Raw genomic sequence first — 24,033 nt, 5'->3', positions numbered from 1 at the left:
ATTGATAATCCTTGCCTTCATCTCTGTCGAACTTCCCTGTCATTTCCAGTAAAGTGCAATATTTTCTCAGAGATGTACTACGGCTTTGAAATCAGAAATAAGTGGTGACTGGCCAGAATCACTTACGGTAGATGATTCCTGTGGCAACTGTGAACACACAAACACACACTACCAGCCAACATCTTGAGAATCTTTCCAGACTGTTGCAATTAGTCTCCAAACACAACAGCTGATAAATATATTTTACTTGCTTCTGCCTTTGTTTCCCCCTGTTTTCACATACCTTATTCAGCAGTTCTGAGACATTATGTGGGGTTAATGAGGTGGCTGTAAAAAGTGTTGTGGTTGAATTATTTACAAGAGATTTCAATTGTAATAAAACACTTACAACATTGTTCTGTATTACAGTTTCAAATTGACATAACTCAGCTATAGAGTAAACAAATCTATGAGTCCCATTTAGCTTCAGTAAATCAAATTAAGCTCTTGAAGCTATTATGCTAAACATCAAGGCGGAGTGGAGTTTTGTGGACTAAACTGCCATACTGCATTTGCCAGGTGAAATACTATTCACGCTAGGGCTAATTATGAGACTATATATTGATTTGTCAGAATGTATCAGTCTCGCATACTATCACAGATGGTTAGATGTGATAGAGGCGGCGGGTAAGGCTGAGATTTTCTCTGCTTTTGGCAAGTCTATTATTTAAAAGTGTACTGACTCATCATGCGGAATCATAAATTAGAGTTGTTACAGAAAAGAGCATTCTTAATTCCAGCTAATAAAACACAGCAAACGTCTCCTAAATGCCCAGTTGAAGTTGTAATCTTGCACAGAATCTGCCCACAGAAAGCAACGACCATATGTACAGTTTGATGCTAAACTGGATTATTTCTGCATATTGAAGCATATAAAATTAAAACCTTAACTTTACCTAAATGTAACACTGGTAATGACATTACTGGTTTTTATCCTTTATCACTATGTAGTCAGATTTTTAAATATAAAACTTGGTACCAAATTGTGGTGTGACGATGCCTTGAATATGTTTAGTTCAAAGACAGCGCATTAGCTGCTCTTCCACCCTTGCTGTGCACCATCTGAACTATACTGGCACTTGGCACCCTGGTACCCCGGTGAACTGGGATGTCAGCTTGAGTCAGCAGCATCCACTGGATCAGGCTGCAGGGGGATGGCTACACAGCAGATGGATCCCAGCGTGGTTCTAAAGTTACATCCTGCTCTTTCCACCCATCAAAACCCTCCTCATACTCTACAGCCAGTGGTTTGTGTGTGTGCATGTTTATGTGTGGCCTGGTATCACTCCTGTTGTGAGGATGTAAATCTGTAAACACACTCACATTGTGGGAACTCAGTGTTAATACTGGGACAAAAAACAAGTCCCCAAAATAATTTAAGGTTAGGATAATGGTTAGGGTTCGGCAATGGTTAAGACCAGGGTAAGTCTCCAGGAAATGAACGTAATTCAGTGTAATGTCCCCCTGATGTGATGGAAACTGTCAGGGCCGCTTGGCGGCCGCTGCCTCTCCTCCATCTTTCTCTCCTCTATTTTCTTGATCTGCGGGATTCTGCACCTCAGCTGTGTTGCACTCGGTAATTGGCGACTCGTTTGTTGGTGCACACAGCTGGGGTGCATCCCGCTGATTAGTTTTCCTCCTTATTTATGCCTCGGGCCGACGCTCCGCCTGGGCCAGATCATTGCGACATATAACGGACAATACTTACCCAAAGTAAGATAAATGTTATGGTTGACCCGCATTTTTAAACGTGCTTAAGATGCTACGCTGACAGTTCCTGTGCATTTTGGCTTGACCTTATCATGCTAATTATGCGGGTAGCAATATGTCCTTTTGTCTTCCACACTGACAGTCCCTGTGCTGTGGATTACATTGTGTACGTTGGTTCTTTTTGTTCACCTGTCCCTTCTCATCCTCTGCTATCCTAGTTCCTGTCGTTAGTTTGTGTGTTTACCGTCCTGGTCTCCTTAGTCATCACTGCCCTTCCCTGGGTGTATATATTATGGACCCTGTTATGTTGTCACTTTGTTGTTTTTATTCCATTAAACCTCCTTTTTTGTACTAGCACCTGGGTCAGCCATCTTGAGTCCAACCCCAGTTCTTCCTCACCCTCCTGGTGAGGGGGACTAAACCATAACAGAATGTGGTCATGCATACTAACATATGAGGCAGTGTTTGCTTAACACTTACTTACCTTTCCAAAAACTACAAATAAAAATACATCGCCCTAAATAACGTGAAGCTCGGTCACTATCCTGCCAAGTGGCCTGTTAGTGGTCCAGGGGTGGAGGGAGACGTGGCCGATGGTTGACACGTATTCGTGACCTGTGATAACTGTGTGATGGAAATGTCCACGGGATTGTTTTATAGTATTTATCCCATCACGAACAGTGTGAAGCCTACTTTACATGCTATGGCTGTAGTTTAATGTTACCCTTGTTTTTCACTGTCTTCCATAACTGTGACTTCATTCATCAGTCCAAACTGTATTGTTTTAATTTATAGTGTTAACATTGCATTCTATACGCCAGAGATCCTGACATTTCTTTTATTTGCTGGGGAGGGTCAGTTCTGCCAATAATCTTATATAATTTGCGCTGTCATTACATTATGCAGCATTTCCAGTAACGGTGGTCAGATCTTCACGGCTCTAACACCTGACCATAATTTAATTATTGAGATTAGCGTGGATCTCAAGTAGCTACAATAATAAGTTTGACTTTAGTGATTTTGTTCTCAACACACCAAGCACAATAAAAAATGTAGATAAGACAGTTCAGACCAAGCCACAGGTGGCACCTTGCCCATGCCTTTTATAAGACTGGGCTTAACACAAATCAAAAGTCTGTTGTTAATTGTCAGTCTGGCCCTGCACCGAAGTCACCCTCCAGCCCGGCGGCTACGCTCTCAAGCCCGGCGCCGAGGTCGCCCTCCTGACCGGCTGCTACGCTCTCAAGTCTGGCGCCGGGGTCGTCCTCCTGAACGGCCCTTCTTCGCTTCTGCCTGATGGCTGCCTGATGCTAATCGGTCACCTTTTGTGGCCTCATTTTCCTTTAGGACTTGTGGACAGGGTTTGGTGCCTTTGATGTTTCTGGACGTTTTAATTTCGCATGGACTTGGTACTTTTGTGTTCGTTTTGGGGTGACTGAGGGGTTTGTTTCTTGTTTTGGGCCTTGTCCCGCCTTCCGGGGTCTCCCTCCTCTCTCCCTGCTCTTTTTTGCTCTGGGTTGTTGTTGTTGTTGTTGTTGTTTTGGCTGTCTGGGATCTGTGTTGCACTCGGTAATTGGCGACTCGTTTGTCGGTGCACACAGCTGGGGTGCATCCCGCTGATTAGTTTTCCTCCTTATTTATACCTCGGGCAGACGCTCCGCCTGGGCCGGAGCATTGCGACATATAACGGATAATACTTACCCAAAGTAAGATAAATGTTATGTTTGACCCGCATTTTTAGACGTGCTTAAGATGCTACACTGACAGTTCCTGTGCGTTTTTGGCTTGACCTTATCACGCTATTATGCGGGTAGCAATATGTCCTTTTGTCTTCCACACTGACAGTCCCTGTGCTGTGGATTACATTGTGTACGTTGGTTCTTTTTGTTCACCTGTCCCTTCTCATCCTCTGCTATTCTAGTTCCTGCCGTTAGTTTGTGTGTTTACCTGTTCGTCCTGGTCTCCTTAGTCATCACTGCCCTTCCCTGGTTGTATATATTATGGACCCTGTTATGTTGTCACTTTGTTGTTTTTATTCCATTAAACCTCCTTTTTTGTACTAGCACCTGGGTCAGCCATCTTGAGTCCAACCCCAGTTCTCCCTCACCCTCCTGGTGAGGGGGACTAAACCATAACAGAAACACAACATGTGTGTCTGTATGTGTGGTAGGCATGTATTAGCAGGTTCTCACCTTTTGACAATGAGAACTGGCAAGAGAGAACTAGCAATTATGTAGGATGACACAACAGATGGTTTCTTATTTTCTTGTGAAATTATATTTTTTTAAAAATGCTTTGCACATCACTATGCCAGTATAGGGATTTCTAAAATCACTATTGCTAGTTTTCTCCTAGGACTTTACCTAGCACTTTTGACTTTGCACATTTAGCCTCTATCATGCATCATAAGTAGAGACAGAGTAAAACACCAGCTCCCACTGTAAATTAATCCCAAGCGTGTATACTTTTTAACTTTAAACACAAATAATCTGTTATTGGTAAATCCCTCCAAACATAAGTGAAAAAGTAAATAAGTGTCCGGTTTCTCATAGTGAAACAGCAAAAGAAAGAATGCTGACACAAGGACAGACAAGCTGGCAGGTGCATTTTAACAAAGTCCAACCCAAAAAGAGAGCCGGGAAAACCAGAAGAGTGGGAATTAGAGTCATGAAACAGTCTGAACCAAGCAATAAATCCAGGGGAGTTGGCCAGAGGCTGAGTTCAACAGGCAAGCAGAGTCCAAACACAAGAAAATAACAAGGAACATGAGGAACACTAGAAACAGCACTGTAGGAACCTGAGAGCATAAATGACTTAGTTTAGGCTACAGGGAGCACATAAGATGAACTGTCAGTGAAGAAATGGGCATAATCTACTGTATATACTGTACTGTGGAGCTGTGGTCACGTCTGGACAAATAAATAATGACAGGCAGGTGGGCAGGCATGAAACAGAGGGAAAGTCCAGAATCACCTGGAGTCTGGATTGGAAATGGCAGAAGTGGGATTATGACAAAACAGATTGTGGACACTGATCTTGATGGTTTAGTTTCAGAGAGACATTTACTTGCTCATACAAAGTTTTTTTATCTCTATAAAAATTATAAAACGTAAAGAAATAATCACACTAACAGTGGCTGACTGCTTTGAGGACAATCAGAAAGTATCTGATGAGTGTTACTGATGAAAATCAATTGTGATTATTTTGTATAAATCAAACTACAAACCTGCATTTGTTACATACACAGTTGCAAAGTATAACATTTCAAGAAGTAGTGTTGTATTTATTTGTTGGCAAGTCACTATTTTGATACTGATGCGATCACACCTAGATGTAGGCATTCGGTTTTTCACTTTGTTATGTTTGAATTATGCGGTGCCCTGACAGTAGCGTTTTGTCAGTTATGTCATACGCAACGTTTTTATACCTGTACCAGGCTCATTAAATCCATCCTACAGTTGTCCTTTCTGCCACCAGGTGTCACAAAGCGTAATATAGTGTTTGTGGAGGCCAACCACTATAGTAGGCTTCTGAATTGTCTGACCATAATCCTTATCATACAGGTACAGTGCCAGATAAAAAAATTATAATCTGATGCGTTGGGTTTCAAATATCTAGTCAAAGATTTAGTAAACATGGTTAACACATCACCATAAATTACTAAAAATAATAAACAGTATACAGTAAAGTATGCTACAGTTAAGAAGATAACTTAAATCTGATATATCACACAACCGCTGCCATAATCCTGTATTTACACTATGTTGATTTTATCAAACAATACTGTCAGTTTGCTTCATTAAAACAGGGGAAGAATGGGGGTTTAATGGCTGTGCACCACTGTACTATCTTACAATTTATTATTTTATACCCTACTTATTCAGTCACCCTATCTCTTAAAACGTCTGCTCTGCTGCGTGGCTAATGTCAGTTTCAGACTGACCGAACAGGTTGCTTAACAGCCCTAAATCTTAGAGGTCTCAATTGAGATGAAGTATTTAAAAATGTAACAGGGACAGCAACTCCGCAGCTATTCTCAACCACTTCCAAGCTAACTGCTAGCTGCTTCTCTGAAATTAATGCCGCAGCAAAGAACTATTATCCTGGTAAACAAAAGAAAAACATTTGTCCTAAATAGGGTTCAAAAGATACTGCCTCAAATTAGCTTAATGGAACAGCTTTGCAATGATTTTTTGCACAGAGCCAGGGCTATGTCTTTTCTCCCAGCATAGTCGCATTCTGGGTGAAAAGCTTCATGGTCAGTGTGGTGAGTAGGAAAAGTGATAGTGACTAAAACCTATTCTCACGCACATATGGGCACTCTGGTACTGTTTTAAGTTCGACTTGAAAAATTCCAAACATATCCTTAGAAGTGATTACCCTTCATCAATTGTTAATGTAGAAAAAAAGCACTTGCCACTCTGTTGGTGTTTCTCTTTTCAACACCCAAGATTTCTTTTTTGTTGTTTTGCTAACTAAATGTTAGGCTAATTAATGGTGCTAGCTATATTATTTACAACAGCTGTTGATTTAAACCTGCAATAACAGTTTTTTGGCCACTTGATAACAGTGCATATAAGGTGTAAACACATCACCACCTTTTAAATCAGTACAGTGAACTTTTTACACATCAAACAGATATGGAATAATATTAGAATTCACTTGAGGTTGCGATTCTCTCTATAAGTGACCCCTTTTAGATTTCATATGACCCGCTGTTAATGTCAACATATTTATACTTTCCTAAGGATGATGATGTCGATATTAAAACTATGAATCATTTAGCCCTAATTTTCAGTCACCTTTAGTGATCCAAGTCTCCCAACTGTAGTTTTTATTTTAATTTTTTTGTTTATATCAGCAAGCTAGAACATTCTCTCTAGACCTTACAGCAGCTGTGCAGAGTTCAGCCTGAGGTATTTACAAAACTCTTGATTTGAATGTTGAAGGAATATAATACAGGTAACTTACTGAGAAGCACTGTTTTTACATGCTTGAAAGAATAAATCAAATCAAATCAAAATCACTCAACTTCATTTAGGTAGTTTCTTACATATCACAGTAACTATATATTGCCTTTTATTCATGCACAGGAATCTGCCTCATGTTGTCGATGACCAAGTAGGCTAGTGCTTGCTGAGCCAGGCTGGGAAAGCTTAAGGTCATGCGCTGTTATCCATCACTTCCATTATCACAGCCCACATGCATTTGACAGCAGAGCTAATAAAAGGCAAACTAAACCACAGAGAATGTTTGTGATGGAACACACCGTACATCTATCTACACTTTAAGCCCTGCTCTTGCTTTCTATTCTTAAGAGTAGACGCACAAGGGTTTAGATTGGTAACCCTTCCACTGTATCATTACAGTCCTTCCCTGTGCATTTACGCTCTCCCTCAGCAACTCCTTTGTTCCCTCTCACAGCTTTCTCTGTTGCCTCTCTCAATCAACCTTGCCAGGACTATAAATACAATGACAAATCTGGCGATGAGTTTGAGGGGGGCTTTTTTGCACTGCAGCAGTCCTATGCCAAGACAGAGTCACAACATGGAGATGTGCAAAACAAAGTAATGTATATTTCACACCTGTTCAGTTATATGGCTGGAGGAGACGCTGTGTTTAATGAATATTGCCAGAGTAATATCTTGAAAATGTCAGAGGGGGCAAAGCAGCTCCATTGCTTCTAGTTGAGATGTGGTTTGAGGCAGGATTTCAGTGTCGAGATTGTAAAGTGATATTGTAGTTCCATTGCCCTAGTTACTGGATCCAATTTAGGGCATCACTCAACTTTAAATTTATACCTGTCTGCAGTAGCGGGGAAACCTTGTAAAGCCATAAGAGAATGAGCGATCGACTCATCTGTTTGTAATGGGACTGAGCGCACTGGCCAGTGCTCATAATTTGACCCGGAACAAGCTTTGACAGGAACAGGGGGCCAGATTAAGATCTATTCCTATCACACCTCCCCCTTTCTCCTCCTCCACCAGCCTGCAGCCCCAACGGCTCCCACTCATGGTTCCCACTCTGGTTGCTCTTATTTGCTATGAAATTTCACATTAACCTCCCGCAACCCGCGCATTGGAGGCAAAAGCAAAGCAACTTTCCAATCTGCAACCGCTCCTCTTGGAAAGATAATCATTTGCCTTGTCATTTCCCCTGTCCCCCCAGCCAGAAGATAACCTCTAGCACCAGCTCCAGCACTGCAGAGTATGATTCCATTCTGCAGTATCAAACTCTTAAGAGATGAGGTAAGCCCGTTTCTTCAGCCTCACTTGCTGGTTATCACCTTCCCGCAGGCAGACAAACAAGGGACAGTCGGTGTTTGGGGAAGCAAAGAATTGTCTTCAATATAGTTTTGGATTAAACAACTGTTTTAACAAAATATAAATCAAACCTTCTGCAAAGTGACAATAAAGATAGACGTGAGATTAGAAGTAATCGAATATGTATCCTCTTGCAGAAGAGGAATTCAGGGGTGAAAAACAGGTTTGATGTATTTATTGTATGTATTTTTTTCTTTAAGAGGGAAACAGATTATATTTAAAATCTATTTTCTTGTTTTGTGGGCATCAGTAATCTTTCCAGCTTGTCTGCCTTTATTGTTTTTTCTTCACAGCCCAATGAGCTGTTATTGTACCTAAGCCTCCCAAGGACAGTGAATGGCAGGCTTAGTCACCATAATATAGAGTCTACTTAAAGTAAGTCCCTTGGTATCTCAGTTAAGCATGTCACTTGCAGAAGCGAAGGGCAGAAAAGAAAAACACAGGCTAGCAGGCAATGAATGAAGATTATAGGTTTTTGTGGGGGAGACAATTGTGGGTATTCAGTAATTATTATGAATTGGTTTTACTGTGGGCAGGAAAGTTCGAAACATCAGAGGCTTGAAAATGTGCGAGCCATTCAGTCATGGCAGTGGCCTTTGCTTCCCTGTAGTCATCAAAGTCCTCGTTGTTCAATGACTCCTGATCATTTAAAAGCCAGTTAGACAGGAGGCACTTGGTTCCTTACTTCACTTCTGCAATGCTTCCATCCCTTTTTGGTGGCAGGACATAATTACAGAATCTGAATTAGAAATCAGAAGTATGTGTCATTCATAATGTATGAGGCAGAGAGTTGCAGCACAGCAGGTAGAACTTCAGCCTAATGCAAGAACACTTTCATATTCTTGTCTTAAACCTCTCTTACTGTTTTCTGTGAGGTCTGCTCATGTCCGATTTGGATTCAGCAAACTCTCTTAAGTGAGTAAATCTGTCATAAATTGTTTGTTTCAGGCTGATGAATGCCGTCATTAGCATAACCAGTGCCCTGAAATTGCCGTGCTCTACAACATCGTTTGTTTATGAGCAAGTTTCATTCACAAAAATGACTTTCACACCGTAGAGCTCTAAAGGGCTGGCATTACGTATGGTTCATTTTGACTAATTTTATAAACACTGAGTCTATATTACATTTTATTCACCAAAGGTTCATTAGATTTCTTTAAATCCTTCTTCCTAACAACACAGATTCCCCCTCATCTGTTAGGAGGCTGTTAGAAGCTATTTACATCAAATCTGCATTATTCATGACCACCTACTTCAATTGGCTGCAGGTGAAGCTTGTATTTTCACCCACAGCCAATCAGAAAACTAGCTAATGAATAATACATTTACCTTGAGTATGGCTGCAGTTGCAGATGTAAGACTATAGTGTCTATAAACTTGAGTCTGAACCCAGGAAGGGGAACCATTTGCCATTGCACAAGCGAGACTTCATCAAGATTGGGTCAGAATGGTAAGATTGTATCTAAGTTTCTTAACAAAGACTTTTTATTGATTGTGGCCAGAGATAGCAAACTTATCTTTAACACAGATAACAATCAAAGTCCTTTATAAGAGTAACTAAAAGAAACTATGGATGTGTTTGTTTAAAAACTTAATCAAAAGTGAAAATTTCCATCCTCTGAAAGAATAAAACTGTCAGGTTTGCCCGGCTGCGCTTGCTTATTTCTTACTCTGTCTCTTTGCCCCTGATTATTGATCACGGTCACCTGTTCCTCACTCCTTTATCACCAGCTGCACCTTTTTAGATTGTTTGTTTGTTACTTATACCCGGTTAACATCTCATTCACTTGCCAGTTTGTTCTTGTCCCTATGCTACACTCTTCGTACTCACTAGATATTCTCCTCGTCTTTTTTGTGCTCTGCCTTACGTTACTGCCCTGGATTATCTGTTTATCAACGCCTTTAACCAGCTCCTGTGTTTTTTTCTACTCGGACTGTTCCTCTGCACTGTGGCTCTACTCTTCCCTCCCAGGCAGGTCAATGCACAGTCACCGGTTGTTTCTGCCATAACCAACGCCTCTCTATGCCCTTTCAGTAGCTACCTCTCAACCACCTACCAGCCCAGGAGTGATCCCACCACGCAGCTCGGCCTACCACATCCTAACCATCCATCTCCTCTTCCTCACCTCCTGGTCGACACCCGGCTACTCCTCGTCTTTCAGTAACCACAGATTCTTTGTTTGTATATATCACCACACTGTATTGTAATAAATCACAGCTTGCAGCGAAGTCAGCTACCTGGGTCCGCCTTGTTCTTCTTGCTCACTCACCTCTGTGTACGAACAAAACATAAAGACTTTGGCCTTTTAGCTGCTGAGCAACCAGTAACAGCATACTGTGCAAACTGGTGAATGCCACAAATTCTCTTAATCACTCATACAAATAAATCTGTTCTTACATGTGGTATGAGGCTCAACAGACACTTTCACATCTGTAGCTGAGTTTACTTGATCTTAACCAAGGGGAAAAAAGATAGATTCTTGCCTTTAAGTTCTGTTGCAGTTTGTGTTCACACTGGCTTTCTATGAACAATCCAAGAGCTTTAACACCTAGAACCTGCTCTAGAACATAAATCAGTTCGCTGGTCATGAACTGTCAAGGGAGGAATCCTATGAGCAACCAGGGTAAGAGATATGCTATAATATGTTTAACCATGGATGTTTCTGTGATATGTTATAAAGTAAAAAAGGTTCAGAGGTGTGTTGTGCTTTTGTCCTATGGTTTGTATTTTTGTAATTCCACATTAAAAAGTGACTGAAACATACAAAAGCAACCACACAGTTATACTCCTGTAATACTGTTTTTCAGCCTGATTGTCCCTGGCAAACATTATTCATGCTGTAAAATGATGTTCAGTTGCAGCCTCAACTGATATTACTTATAATTAGTTATTTCTTAGTAAATATTCAGCTTTAAAATTCATACTTAAGTCATGTCAAAATCCCCTGAGTTCTCTGGATTTCGCATTACTAAAGCATTGCACCAGAGCTGACTTAGAAGAGGACCCACCTTTTCAGGTGGTCTTTGTATAGTTGAGTCCCCATCAGCTTTCACAAGCAAACTGAGTCATCCAGAAAAAGCACACTAGAGTTTATTTGAACTGAGCCAAGGAGGTCAGGTGTGAAAGCACCCTAAAAGTCCTGATATAGTGCCACAACAATGCTGGCAGTTACAATTTGTACTGGCTGTAACAAATCCATTTTCTTTTTCTGAACTGCTGAGAGCAGTTTTTTGATCTTCATCTCGTCACTTCAATGATATAAAGAATCAAAAGCAAACTATTTTTGCACTTTGCGCCTTATTGATTTCCAGTGAGCTTCAAAAAAAGTCTTTATCATTCAGTGAACCTCTTTGATAGTGGTCCTGGACTGAAGATTTACCTTGTTTGATACAACAAATATAGTTTGAGACTGGAGACTATGTGATTACTTACAAGAAATATTCTCTAAATCATAAACTGATGATTGATCAATGGACAGAGACAGATCAGAGACACCCAGACCAAGAAGAATGAGGAATCCTACTTTAGGTGTAAGAAGACAAGCATGCAAAATCACAGCCCATGAACCTAGTGTCAGAAACATTATACCACACACAGTCACTTCAGCAAACCACCAGCACTTTTTATGGAATTTGTCAAAAACAGGAATTTCCTAAAACCCTTACATTCCACAGACACTCTGAGCTGATGTATTAATTAGCAAGCTTCTTTTTACTTGCCCTCCTCCTCCCTGTTCCACTCTTGTCGTTTTTTTTTCTAGACATAAAAAAGCTCAAAGCAGTATGGATGAAATGAATTGTTATCCCCGCTACAGCTCTCAGAAAACTCTCTTGGCCACCAGATTTTCCTCTCAGTATCTCTACTTCTTGCCATTGTTCTGTGTGATATAAATGCCACTGGCAGCCCCAATTATCCCTCCTCCCCAAACCATCAGTCACTTTATCACAATCATAGTTCACGTTCTAAATATCAAATTTAGAAAAACAGTCCTTTAAGGGTGTTTGTCCACTGGGTCTCCTTCATAACCAGAACCCCCATGATACCCTGTGGCCAAACTGAACTGCGTTGAGACAGAAGGAGGAGGGAGGAAGATGGCAAAGTGAAGTTAGCAATAAGACATAATAAGACAAAGTAAGTGAAAACTAACAAGAACTAACTAACTGAAAGCAAGGGTAGCTTGTGAAGAGGGAGATTCTCAAAGGACCACTTCATCGGGAAGGAGTCGTGTGACAGACAGACACAGCAGAAGGTGATGGTAGGCAACTGTTTAGTAGTATCTGACTGTTGTCAGTGAATAAACCAATTATCAGAACCTTGAACAATAAAAAAAAACCTCTCTACCACAAAGGGAAAAATGTGGTAAAGCTTCTTAATCAGCTTGTAATGTTTTACTCTTCTATTTAGTTTTATCGAAGCAGTAGTCTACCTTCTCCTACCTTCTCACTGACTGCAATCATTTAAAAATTATCGTCATGAGAAAGAAAAAAACTAAATAAAGATTTGTAACAAGCTAACTTACCTTAGCCCTTAGGATTCTTGGAATATATTTGGCTACTTTGGCAGATTTATTTTTATATTTTTGAGTTTACCTTTATATACATGAAGATATGTTTAACGTGCTAGTGTTTGGTATCATTTTCTTCAGCACAGCTTCATTATTTTGACCTGACAAGTATTTGTACATTTTGACATGCAACATCAACATGTATGATGATCAGCTCCTGGGGGTTAGTACATGTGCAAAATGAATGTTTTTAAAGGATAAAGTTGGCAAATTTTTATATTGCTATTTTCAGCCCTTCCAATACAGAAACCTAAACCAACAATGAATTGTTTCTATACATGGTTGTCAAGTCTCCAGCCAGGATTAGCTTATTCATCTCTGCCATAAACCTCCACTGTTGTTCAAAAATGACTAAAAACGCATCAGTGAAACACACCGCTGCACGGGGTGACACACATCCTCATTTCGAACCAACAGACCCACATATGACCCTACCATTTTACAGCTTATCTTAGCATCCTGTATTACAGAAATATCTGTTTTTGACAGTAACTTTTGTACTAAAAGGACAACATCAAATGCAAATATCAATTATTTATGAAATGCATTTATTGTACTTTTATAAATTATAAAACCATATTGTTAATGCGATAGCCAGTGCAGTCTTTAAGGTAACACTGTAATATTACTGTAGCTTACACAGCCAGTGATGGTGAATTTGCAGTAAGCATGCTGCAGATTAGCTCACTAGCAGTAGAGCTAGTTCACTGGGTCCAGAGTTTTCAGTAAGGGGTCCAATATTTAAAAAATGTTCAGTACCTTAATTTAAAATTAGGGAAGAATGCTCTTTTGGTTACCATGTTGCATCAAATCCATCCACCAACCATTCCCTGCTAAAACAAGTCCCTTTAAGTGCATGCTGACAGTTCTTCATACCGCTGCTGGTATGAATGTCCTTATATTTTTCCTAAGGGGCTTTAAACCCAAGAATTTTCAATTCCAAGTTATTGAATTGTGGAAAAGATTCTGTTCAGACTTCTTTGCTTAGCAAAAGCATTAAAAAAGCAAAATTATTTCTGACACACCCTGTATTTCAACTGTGCTTCTATTTTGGCACAGTAAATGTTTTGGAGATTCACTGAAACGCCAATAAAAAATAAAAGAAGAAGAAGAGGGAAAAAAACCAGCATACATGATGAATATGCCAGTTTCTTGGCAGAAGACCTGCAGTACACTGTGTGCCTTCACAAAACTAAAGCCCATCAACTGCTGCAGGGATTAAACTAGCAAGCCTTCCACTTAGTCTCTAGCTTTACACAACCTTGCCAGGGGGAAAGAGATCTTAGGTGTAGCTAAGAGGAAAATATACACAACAGAAAAGGAGAGGAACAGGAAGTGGACATACTTTTTCGGCCTGTAGTCGGGGATGCTCCTGTCCAGGGAGATGCGGTCACTGAGTTGAGCATTGTAACCGTACTCCTCGTACTTCCCTTCAGCATCGCGACTGTCCCCTCCGAGAGTGGCAGCAGCTCCCCCCTGGCCAAGGCCTCCGGGTCCCTCCACCAACCCCATGGGCTTTGCCAAACCTGCCAAGAAAATGAGACACCAGAAGGACAATCATACAGATGTGGCCATGTGTAGAGGCAGACATGCTTGCAAAGAACAGGGAGTGACAGGTGAGAAGAGGGGCCATGCAGAAGGGAGGCTGATTGCAATTCTCTAGCAGTGTGAATAGACTGGTGTATGGCAGCTCACAGACCCAGCGGGGCTCATCCATAGGGCATCATTACACTGTCTGTCAATGAAAAAGCTGCAAAACACCAACATGGGCATAGACATCACAGAGATGAGCATAGCAGAGCTGAAGGGGAGAGACACATTGGTACAAGGGCCAACGATAAAGACCAGAGAAAATGTATGGTGCACAGCTGTACACGGTGTGAGGGAGTAACTAGTTACATGGAACTAGTCACAACTGTCAAGAAAAAGAAAAACACCAGAAAGACAATCATATAGGACAGTCATACTGTATATGTAACTAGTTAATGTATTTATATTACAAAATGAATGTTATTGTAATTATACAGTTACTGAGAAAAATATGTAATTAAATTACAGTTACTAATCAAAATGTTTACAAAAGGGTTACATATTTTCTGTAAAATGTTTATACTGTATAACTACAGAACATTCATCTTGCTGCTTTGCATCTTTTCACCTTGCACAGCGCCTTCTTTTGGCATATTTCCAGACAACATGGGTCAGCAAAGCCGTTGGGACCAATAACAGCATCAAGGGTAGGATGGCTTACAAGGAGCTGTCTCTGTGTCTAGATAGGCTCCATTCATTTGGCAGCATGTCTTAAGATTTGAATGTTGCTTTTGACTGGCTCTCTTGTTTGACTTTGCACCATCAACCAAATCAACACGTGATTTGACTGCTCTAAGCAGTCTGGCTGCGACCTGCCGACAACACCAAGGCAAGCGGCCATGTTATCAGACAAGAGCACTTTATAGTGCTGGAAATGCAACAGTATGTTCCTTATGAAATCAGAAAAGGGTTTTGCTTGGTGCCTGTTCAGTGGGCTGCATGTTTCATAAGTAAGATATTATGTAACTGAAGTTATGTTGAAGAAACTGTAATAGCAGTTGGACAGTAATCAGTGTGGAGTACTGTTATGAGGTTTACACTGCCTGGTTGAAAGTTGTGTTAGAACTTCTTAATTTTATTGCCTGGTATTAAACAGTTTTTAGAAAAATAATTAAAAATGATAAGTTGCATTACTTTCATTATGTAATTAAAATTGTTACATTACTTATTATATTTTTAACACGGTAACTAGTAACTTGCAACCTATTACATTTCAAAAGGAAGAAACTGGAAATGAACATATTAAAAGATGATAACCATTTTTGGTAGTCAAAATCCTCTTGCTTTATTGTGAACACCTTTTTCAGTTCAGTATAAAAACACCATGACCATATAGTTTAAATTAATTTGACTTAGTAGATTTAAGACTCTGTTTTAAAAAAAACCTGTGATTTTTACAGACACATGTCCAACAATGAGCCACCAGATGTTACACTGAGCCCCTAATGGCTCTATATGGTTAATTATAGGAGCATTATAGAAGCCGTGTGGAGCACCACCATGACCGTGAAGTGGTTATTCAAACAGTGCTTGCTCCATGCAGGTCCTTTTATCCCACAAAGAATCCCCGAGGAGCAGCCAGATTGCCTATTCGTGGGCTTAGTGTTGAATGAAGGCCAATCCTAGGTTAGCCACATCATTTTAGGCTGCTTTGTTCTAACATAACTAAAATTCAGCACTGGATTTAATGTGTTAGAAAACCTCTCTGCTCTCATTAAAATGACCTATGACTGAGAATTAACAGACCATCACCTTGGTGGTGTAAAAGTGAGAAAATGGGGCGGTTCTGTGTCAAAAAGGAAAACGTCTTAAAATATGAAATAGTCCTGTTCACTGATTCAGACCTCTAAGGGACTTACAATTATTACTCTGGTGGTGGTGGGACCTTATGTTTGACCTTTTTTTAAACAAAAACTAAGTATTGTTTACGGTTATTAATATTATTCTATACTCTTCCCTTAACCCAGAAAAAAATCTCTCTCTAATTTCTTATATCAACCCTGATTTCAAGCTTTATATGAAATTATCATTCTATTAGCAGTTCATTTAACAATATTTTTAAATTCAGTCAGTTTAGATGTAAAATGTACAATGAAAATAAAGATATTTTATTCTATTCTATTTTAATTAGCCCAAATCACACATTAGAGGGTAAACACACACCAAATTATTAATTTTCTTTAGCTGTACACATAATCATGCCAAATTTTGCTGATGTTATCAATGCAGATAATTTTTCCAATAAAATTCATATTGTTTGCAAATCTTCTGGTCAAACTTAGCATGATTCTGTCACTTTGGATCAGTTTGGATTTACAAGCTCAGTTCTGCCCAGTCCGCCAACCTCTCCCTAATAGTGGCGACACAAACATGATGCTAAACATAACTGGTCTGTTGCTTTTTCTGGTTCTTCCAGCTGCTGTCGCTTTTTTGAACCAAGAGCTAATAAACAAATAATGTACAACGGTTGTTAATGAATAAACAAATGGGGTCTTCAGCGGCATTATACTGTATCTTCTATTCCGTCATTACTAGATCAAAATGGCTTGTGCTGGAAAAGCATTATATTATAGGTTAACTTGATATGATATTGTAGACCTTTGCGATAATGCACAGCATAGGAAAGTCAGTGAACAAAACGGTGCACTATATAGGGAAATAAAGTTCAGTTACTGACATTAAGGATCAACTTCTGACATATTGGCCCTAGTACTAGACAATAAAGCCCTGACACAGAGATATGGCTGTTGTCATCTGCATATGATAAACCATGATGATTAATGGCACGCACAAAAGTCATACTTTGGTTTTGATCTGTTTTGTCCTACTAAATTATTCAGTTTTTCTGCAATAAATACTGCAAGAAAAGGAATAAATACTAAAATAGCCAGGACCTTCCCTTCAGCAATAAATACATACCCCTACCCCTTCTCTGAACCTACACCCCAAAACATTCTTGTACAGTGCCTAAAGTATACAGAGATTGCTTGGGGCATGTTGTCAGCTTTACCATTATCTGTCCTTACAGTCCTGACTATTGTTTGACTATTTAAAATTCCATGGAACTGCAGGATAATGTCAGATAATTGTTATGCGAGCCAAGCTCCCAGTGTAGCCTCGACAGAAAAATCGAGCTGCGTCTGTTCTCCATATCAACAGATGGACACACAGACAGTAAGTAAACAGTGCATACCAATGAAGAGCTCAGTTCTTAGCTTCACCCCTCCAGGAAGTGCGGAATAATCACCATTTTTGGATGGCCTCAAATCCTCGGGTGCTACTGAAGATTTGTAATTGGAACTGAATGGTTGCAAACTGGCTTTTCCCACAAGAGGGGTTTAGCATGCCCTGCACCAGCCAATGTGATGGCATATTGACAAGTATGGGTGGAGTTCACGTCACGGACCAGCCATCTGGCATCACGGCTCGTGTCACACAATAACACAGATACCCTCCAGAGCTGGAGATTTGAGTCTGGAGGGCCTCGTTGTCTCTGCATGAGTCTTGGAAGCAGGACAATGCCTGGCAGCTTTGTTTTCTGGGCACTGTGTTATGTTGCTCCCCCCTGCCTTCCACTTTCTCTGTTTGATTGAAGGAAATTGTATTATGGGATGAGAGGCTGTGAATACTCCCAGAAAAAGACCTGAAAATCTGATGTGCTGCTGTCTGTCTGTACCACTTCAATACAAGTTTAAGGATTAGAGAAACAGTTTCCTGATGGCGAGTTTGTATTTCTGACATTAAAACAGTTCTGCAGCAAATTGTCAAGTGATTATCTATAAAACATTAGAGATGTTTTGCAGGGTGCTGTTATTGTGTAGCTGCTGACAACCTGTTTTGATCACACCTGGTCGGCATTTGCAGTAGTTACATTGTTCTGCTCGGCTTTGATGCATTTTGTTATGTTTTCTGTATTTTATCATTTCTTCTTGTGAAATTTGTCTGGAAGAAACCAGAAGACATACAAAAAAAGAAAAGACAAAAAACTGACTGCTTGCACCCAAAACTAGAAGTTTTTTCTGCATCTCTTGCAAAGAAGAACTGGACCATGTACCTCCGTGAGCATTGAATAAACACTGTAAGGATTAAAAGCTATTCCCTACTCCTGCTGCATGAGTTAAAAATGCATGATCCTGTGAGTCATTCTGTGTAAAAGCATCCAGCAAGTGGGCTGTTATGTTACAGTCAAAAAAAGATGACCAAACCAAACATCATACCTGAAGTATTCGACTGCACAACTTTAAAATGCTGATGTGCTTCCTGTGACTTATTCTTTCACTCATTATTTCTGATGTGAGTTCACAATCTGAAAAGCATCATTGTACTTTCATCATCTTACTATGAGACAATTACAGCCCAACATATGCTTCTTCCATTCAGGATTCATTCCCATCCAAAGTGTCAGCTGGATGTGAATCTTCACACCTTCAGACGCCAGTTTGAATCATGTTGTGTCTGAGTGTACATCTGTGTCTGGTCTCCTTCCTCACAATCCATTCTCCCAGATCCCTCTGTCATGAGACATTTGACCCATAACTCCTATAGATTATACAGTACATCATACTTCAGAATACGTATGATTTGACCTTTATAAGACAGAATCTCTCATTCAAAGATGACCCAATTTTTAATGCATGATTTAAGAGTGAGAGTGGACTAATGGATTAATGCGTGTCCAAAGTGATGCAGGGGAGTTCTAAATATTGATGGTGAGTGGAGGGTTGGGGATTCAGAGGTTTCTTTAGGAAGAAGAAAATAACTCATTCTTGAGAGTTTTAAAGCATTCAAAGGCCAAAACAAATCTATAAAATACTGAGAGCTGGGAGAAGAGTTGCATTCATTTTAGCCACTGCCTCTGAGCAGCAGCAGCAGCAGCAGGCGTGTGTTTTTACTTCTTTCCTTTTCTTTTCTATTTTTTTTTAGATATAGCTTCACTGAGAGGCAAAGTCTCTTTTATAAGAACCATCTGATCACATTCACACAGATATTCAGCTTGGTTACATCCTTAGTACTGGTTGTAAATAAATTTAGTCAAAAGTCTAAAAGGAAACAATATGAAAAACAATCAAAAGCAGATGAGCCATTAATTCATTAATGTCAATTATAGCAAACTGACATATATGCCTCTTTCATTGGATGTCATCATTAATATTTATCATCTAGTAACAATCTAATCACTGCATGAGTTTAGGCCAGCGGTGTAAATAAGAGGACCGCTCACTCCATATGAAATTGCCATTATTGTCTGTGGCTGCCTGCTGATTGTCAGGTGAGTCGCTGAATTCATTATCATGATTCCTCAAGGCTGAGCAGAATTGATTCTTATCTGTTTCTGAAACTGTTTTGCTGCCCAGCGTCTCATTTACATATCATTATTAGAGTGTATCTTCTTTCATCGGGCTTCACTGTGCTGTGATGTGGTGTCCCTGCAGCCGTCCCAATCACACACTGCACAACAACACACTGTATGAGCACACTGTGATGTGTATCATTAAGATACAGTCAGAGGATCGAGTGTGTGTCAGTGTAGAAGACAGCGAGTGTGACACTTTTCATTCCTCACCAAGTGATTGCCCCAGCAGGCTTAGCATAAAAGCAGCACTGGTTTCTTTACCATAATTGGACATCATAGATAAGAAGCGTATCTGGTGTTACAGCTGGGCCTGTGGGGCTGCCATCCCATAAGCACCTACTCGCAGGGAGAAGGCTGGTAGTGACATGCATGACTGATGGCAAGAGCCTCAGTATGAGGCAGCAGGACAAAAGCAGAGCTCAAACAATGCAACATGATGCGGAGGTCAGAGGAGCAAACTGAAGAGTAGCACATGCACTTGTTACTAGCAACATGCGTTTTTTAGTATTTCTGTTTCAACTGTTAGAGTAGTAGAAGAAAGGTTATGAGAAGGTGGGTTCATCTATTCGCTCCTAGTAAGAATGAAAATTAGAAAATGAATGCTGATTTTTACTTAGTGGATATTTCCCCAGACAGTGACATGACATCAAAGTTTAGCAACTGTACCTATTCATGGCAGGTTTGTTACCCTTACGTTGAAACAATGTACCGCTACTGCATTTTAAACAGTTGGAGGTCTCTTTTTTTTTTTTGAGCCTTTCCAAAACCAAAAACATAAGCGCAGAGGTTCAAGGGATGGATTAAAAAGTGCACTTGTCATCTAAAATGTAAGCTGCAGACCGTACCATGCACAGCTCATCCTAAAAACTTTTACTCTTGGAACATGATAACGCATCATTTGAAAAAACAAATCAGTATGTTTGATAAGAAGCCAAATGATGTTATATTTTTGCCAAGGATATCTAGCTTTATACTGTATTGTCTACACTTTATAAGATATCATAGCCATAAATGCACATTTTAGACTACTTTTTTAAAATTATTTTGAAACAAGTCCGCTAGAAAACTTCAAAAGCCACCCTAAGACTAACATTAGCTTTATTACCTAGTTAACTACAACTGATAAAATCTGCTAGCAAGAGTTGTCATGTCAGCCAGAAATGAAAAAATCTGCTCTTATCTATCAACACGATGTTAAAGATCTATCTTTTTTTTCCAAATAATGGCAGCTAATCTTACTTCTGTGCTATGTTCATTTAGGCCAGTCAGACTCACAGGGCTTCAGCAGCTAAATACTAGCGAGGAGGTATTTTCCGCTTCTAATGCACTACTGAAGGTCACAATGCAGCTTCATAAGCTTGTTAATGAGCTTAACCCCCCCCTTATCTGATTACCCAAAGACAGTGGCATCCACAGCAGAGGGGTGACTGCTGGTAACCCTCATGTTGCTCATTTCTGCACAGAATGGACTGCAGATAAAGCTTGACCGCTGTTTTGTTGTTGGAAGTCCAGTGACCATCCATCAGACAACCATAAAAACAGAATTCTCCGACTTGTTTATGTCCTTCAAATCTAATTGGGCCTTGCTGCAGCTCCCATGGCATGCCATTGGTAAGCAGTAAACAGCAGAGGGAATGGGCAATTACTTCATATCGCTGCCGGACATGATAATAGTTATTGGCACGCTAAGTCCTCCTCTCACCATAGTTATTCCCAGAGGCCATAGAATACAATTTGTGGTCCGTGCACGATTTAGAAAAAGGGGCAGTGACCTGGGATATGAGGATATGATTAAGTATGCCATTAAAAAGCTCAAGACAAATCATGGAGGGATTGTGACAGCCAGCAAATGTTGCCAGCCTGTATGCACTCCTGGGTACAGAATGCCTCTGTCAAGGAAAAAATTGCGTAACTGCAAATGATTCCATTTTCTGTTTCTCATTTAGATTGCATAGAAAGAAATTTATGCCAGTAGTTATTGTTTGTGAATTATATATCTGAACCTGTCATGAAAATTGAACTGATTTTTAAAAACTGCATTTGCTAAATGAATGAATGAAGCCATTTGTCATGTGGGGCTCAATTGCAAATTCTGTGTCAGAGTCTGGCACTGAATGTAAGATCTTCATCATGACATATTTCTAAACAGATTCCAGAACAAGAGGCTTTTATTCACTTGCAGCCCTACATTAACTTGCAGGCGACACGCTGTGCCAGCTTTGCACTTAGGTTGTGGAGCTGAACCGTAGCTCGTTCCTCTCTTCAGCCCACAATCAACTGTTATTCTCTTCATTCGTGAAAGACCTGCACATTGTGTCCCCGCGACTAGGGTACAACTGTGCGGCACTGTCACTTTGAAAATCATTTATAAAGCTGATGTAATTTTCATTAACAAACACCAAATGACATAGTAAGCTTGAACTCTTTTGGCTCTTAGAGCAGGCAAAAGCCTTCCAGTCAAAACACAGGGAAAAAGACACATGACTCACACTCTACTGACAACGCATACAAATAAAATTATGCAAATTAATGTTTTACATTCAACCATTCAAAGGTTGTATTATGTAAACTGATATAATTCATACACACTTTTAAGTAGGACAACCCAACCTCACAAATAATAATTTAGTAACAGATAATATTTTGCAGACACAGCAATATAATAATATTGTATGGTAATATTGGATTGGATTGACTTGTCAATGGGATTATATAAAGCTAAGAGACTGAAAGGACTCATTTTTAAGAGGCAATGCCTGCTGGCCGGATGCCAGACGCCAAGCATAACTCAGAGTGACAGAGTTCACCCTCAAAGAGATGCCGAAGCTCAGGCATAATAACAAGATCAGGCAGTAGAAATCCACAGTGGCACTGTTTTAGGGCCACGAAGCTGTGAAACATCCTTAACTATGACTGTTGTGAAAACAGTCAAATGGACTGTCAAGCCCCAGAGTTTTTCTCACAGTGTGTTGAGAATGGATATTGCACCTTCAGCAATGAAGGGAAATTTTCTGTATGTTCGTGAATTTGGGGTTTTAACACTTTTCTGCGGGGCTGAATTCTAGTTAAAGGGGTCGTAAGATATATGTGACCTCTACTGGTGATCAGGCTACAACAACACAAGAGGAAATTGCCTCCGACTGCACACCCATTCCTCACAACCCCCCTTCATCCTGTGCTACAGTAGCCTGTAATTTAGACAGATGATAAAGTCACAGTTTCCCAGGAGAGAACAGTAAACTAGTAAAGAGAAACTGACTAGCATTACTGACAGATCAATCTGTAAAATCATATTAGCTTTCATAGATTGCTGTGAGGGGGTGGGTATTTTGATTTATAATCCCAATGGATGAAAAGTCTTGTTTCAAAAGTGTATTCTTGGCAGAATCAACTTTGCAAAAAGCTGAACTGAGTCGTTGCTATTGATCAACAAGTCCGTCAACCCCCTGCAGATGCATTAGGATCTGTTATACACTACTACTGCAGTCCCACTGGTGTGAGAACATTTTAGTTGTGATCCTACAAAGCCGCAGTATTAATAGCTTTTGGGCTCAAGTCACTTACAAGAAAGGCAGTGTTATTGGACCTTTAAACCTGTATTGGTAAACAAAAATGTTATAGAAAATAGTAGGAAACTGTAGCTCATAGTAAAAAAGAAATGTTGTGAAATTATTTACATGCATTGTTGTTAGAGCTGAATCAATATTTTGATTAGTCAGTCATCAGAAATTTAATCATTTCAGTCATTTTAAATGGTTAAATGGGCTGGTTCCGCTTCACAAATAGGAACCTTTTCTGACTGTCCATGTGATATTTCTGGACTGTCAGTCAGATTTAACAAGATATCTGGAGACATTATGTTGAGCTCTTTGAAAATGTGAAGAACAGTTCTGACATTTAGGAGACCAATGGATTATTTGAGAAAAAAAAATAAGTGGATTTATCACTGAATGAAAATAATATGCTGCAGCCCTAAATGTAATTAAATAAAAGATATTTAAAGACCACTGGCTCACCACTAACTTTGCCTTTTTAATATAATATATATTAATAGCATGATGTTGATTAGTTAGTTGGGGACTTCAACACTCATGATGGCAGCGACAGTGACACCTGGAGGGGCGTGATTGGGAGGAACGGCCCCCCCGATCTGAACCCGAGTGGTTTTTTGTTATTGGACTTCTGTGCTAGCCACAGTTTGTCCATAACGAACACCATGTTCAGGCATAAGGGTGTCCATCAGTGCACATGGCACCAGGACACCCTAGGCCGGAAGTTGATGATCGACTTTGTGGTTGTTTCATCTGACCTCCGGCCATATGTCTTGGACACTCGGGTGAAGAGAGGGGTGGAGCTGTCAACTGATCACCACCTGGTGGTGAGCTGGATCCGATGGTGGGGGAGGAAGCTGGACAGACTCGGCAGACCCAAACGTATTGTGAGGGTCTGTTGG

At 40.1% G+C, this 24,033-nt stretch overlaps 1 protein-coding gene and 1 long non-coding RNA gene across 2 annotated transcripts in view; one reads left to right on the top strand and one right to left on the bottom strand.

Annotated features, from left to right (window-relative positions):
- Positions 1 to 24,033, bottom strand: part of galnt9 (polypeptide N-acetylgalactosaminyltransferase 9) — a 95,683-nt gene that overhangs the window by 68,386 nt on the left and 3,264 nt on the right. Inside the window, exon 2 of the mRNA XM_020590512.1 lies at positions 13,983 to 14,163. Within this exon, the coding sequence (XP_020446168.1) occupies positions 13,983 to 14,163 (181 nt within the window). The remainder of the gene's footprint in view (positions 1 to 13,982; positions 14,164 to 24,033) is intronic.
- Positions 7,924 to 10,294, top strand: LOC109954874 (uncharacterized). The gene is made up of 3 exons (XR_002274196.1): positions 7,924 to 7,997; positions 8,366 to 8,447; positions 10,108 to 10,294. It is a non-coding gene; the product is annotated as an uncharacterized LOC109954874 (long non-coding RNA).

Source organism: Monopterus albus, unplaced genomic scaffold (genome assembly GCF_001952655.1).
Source record: "Monopterus albus unplaced genomic scaffold, M_albus_1.0 scaffold12.1, whole genome shotgun sequence".
NCBI lineage: Eukaryota > Metazoa > Chordata > Actinopteri > Synbranchiformes > Synbranchidae > Monopterus > Monopterus albus.
This window is presented reverse-complemented; position numbering and strand designations above follow the sequence as displayed.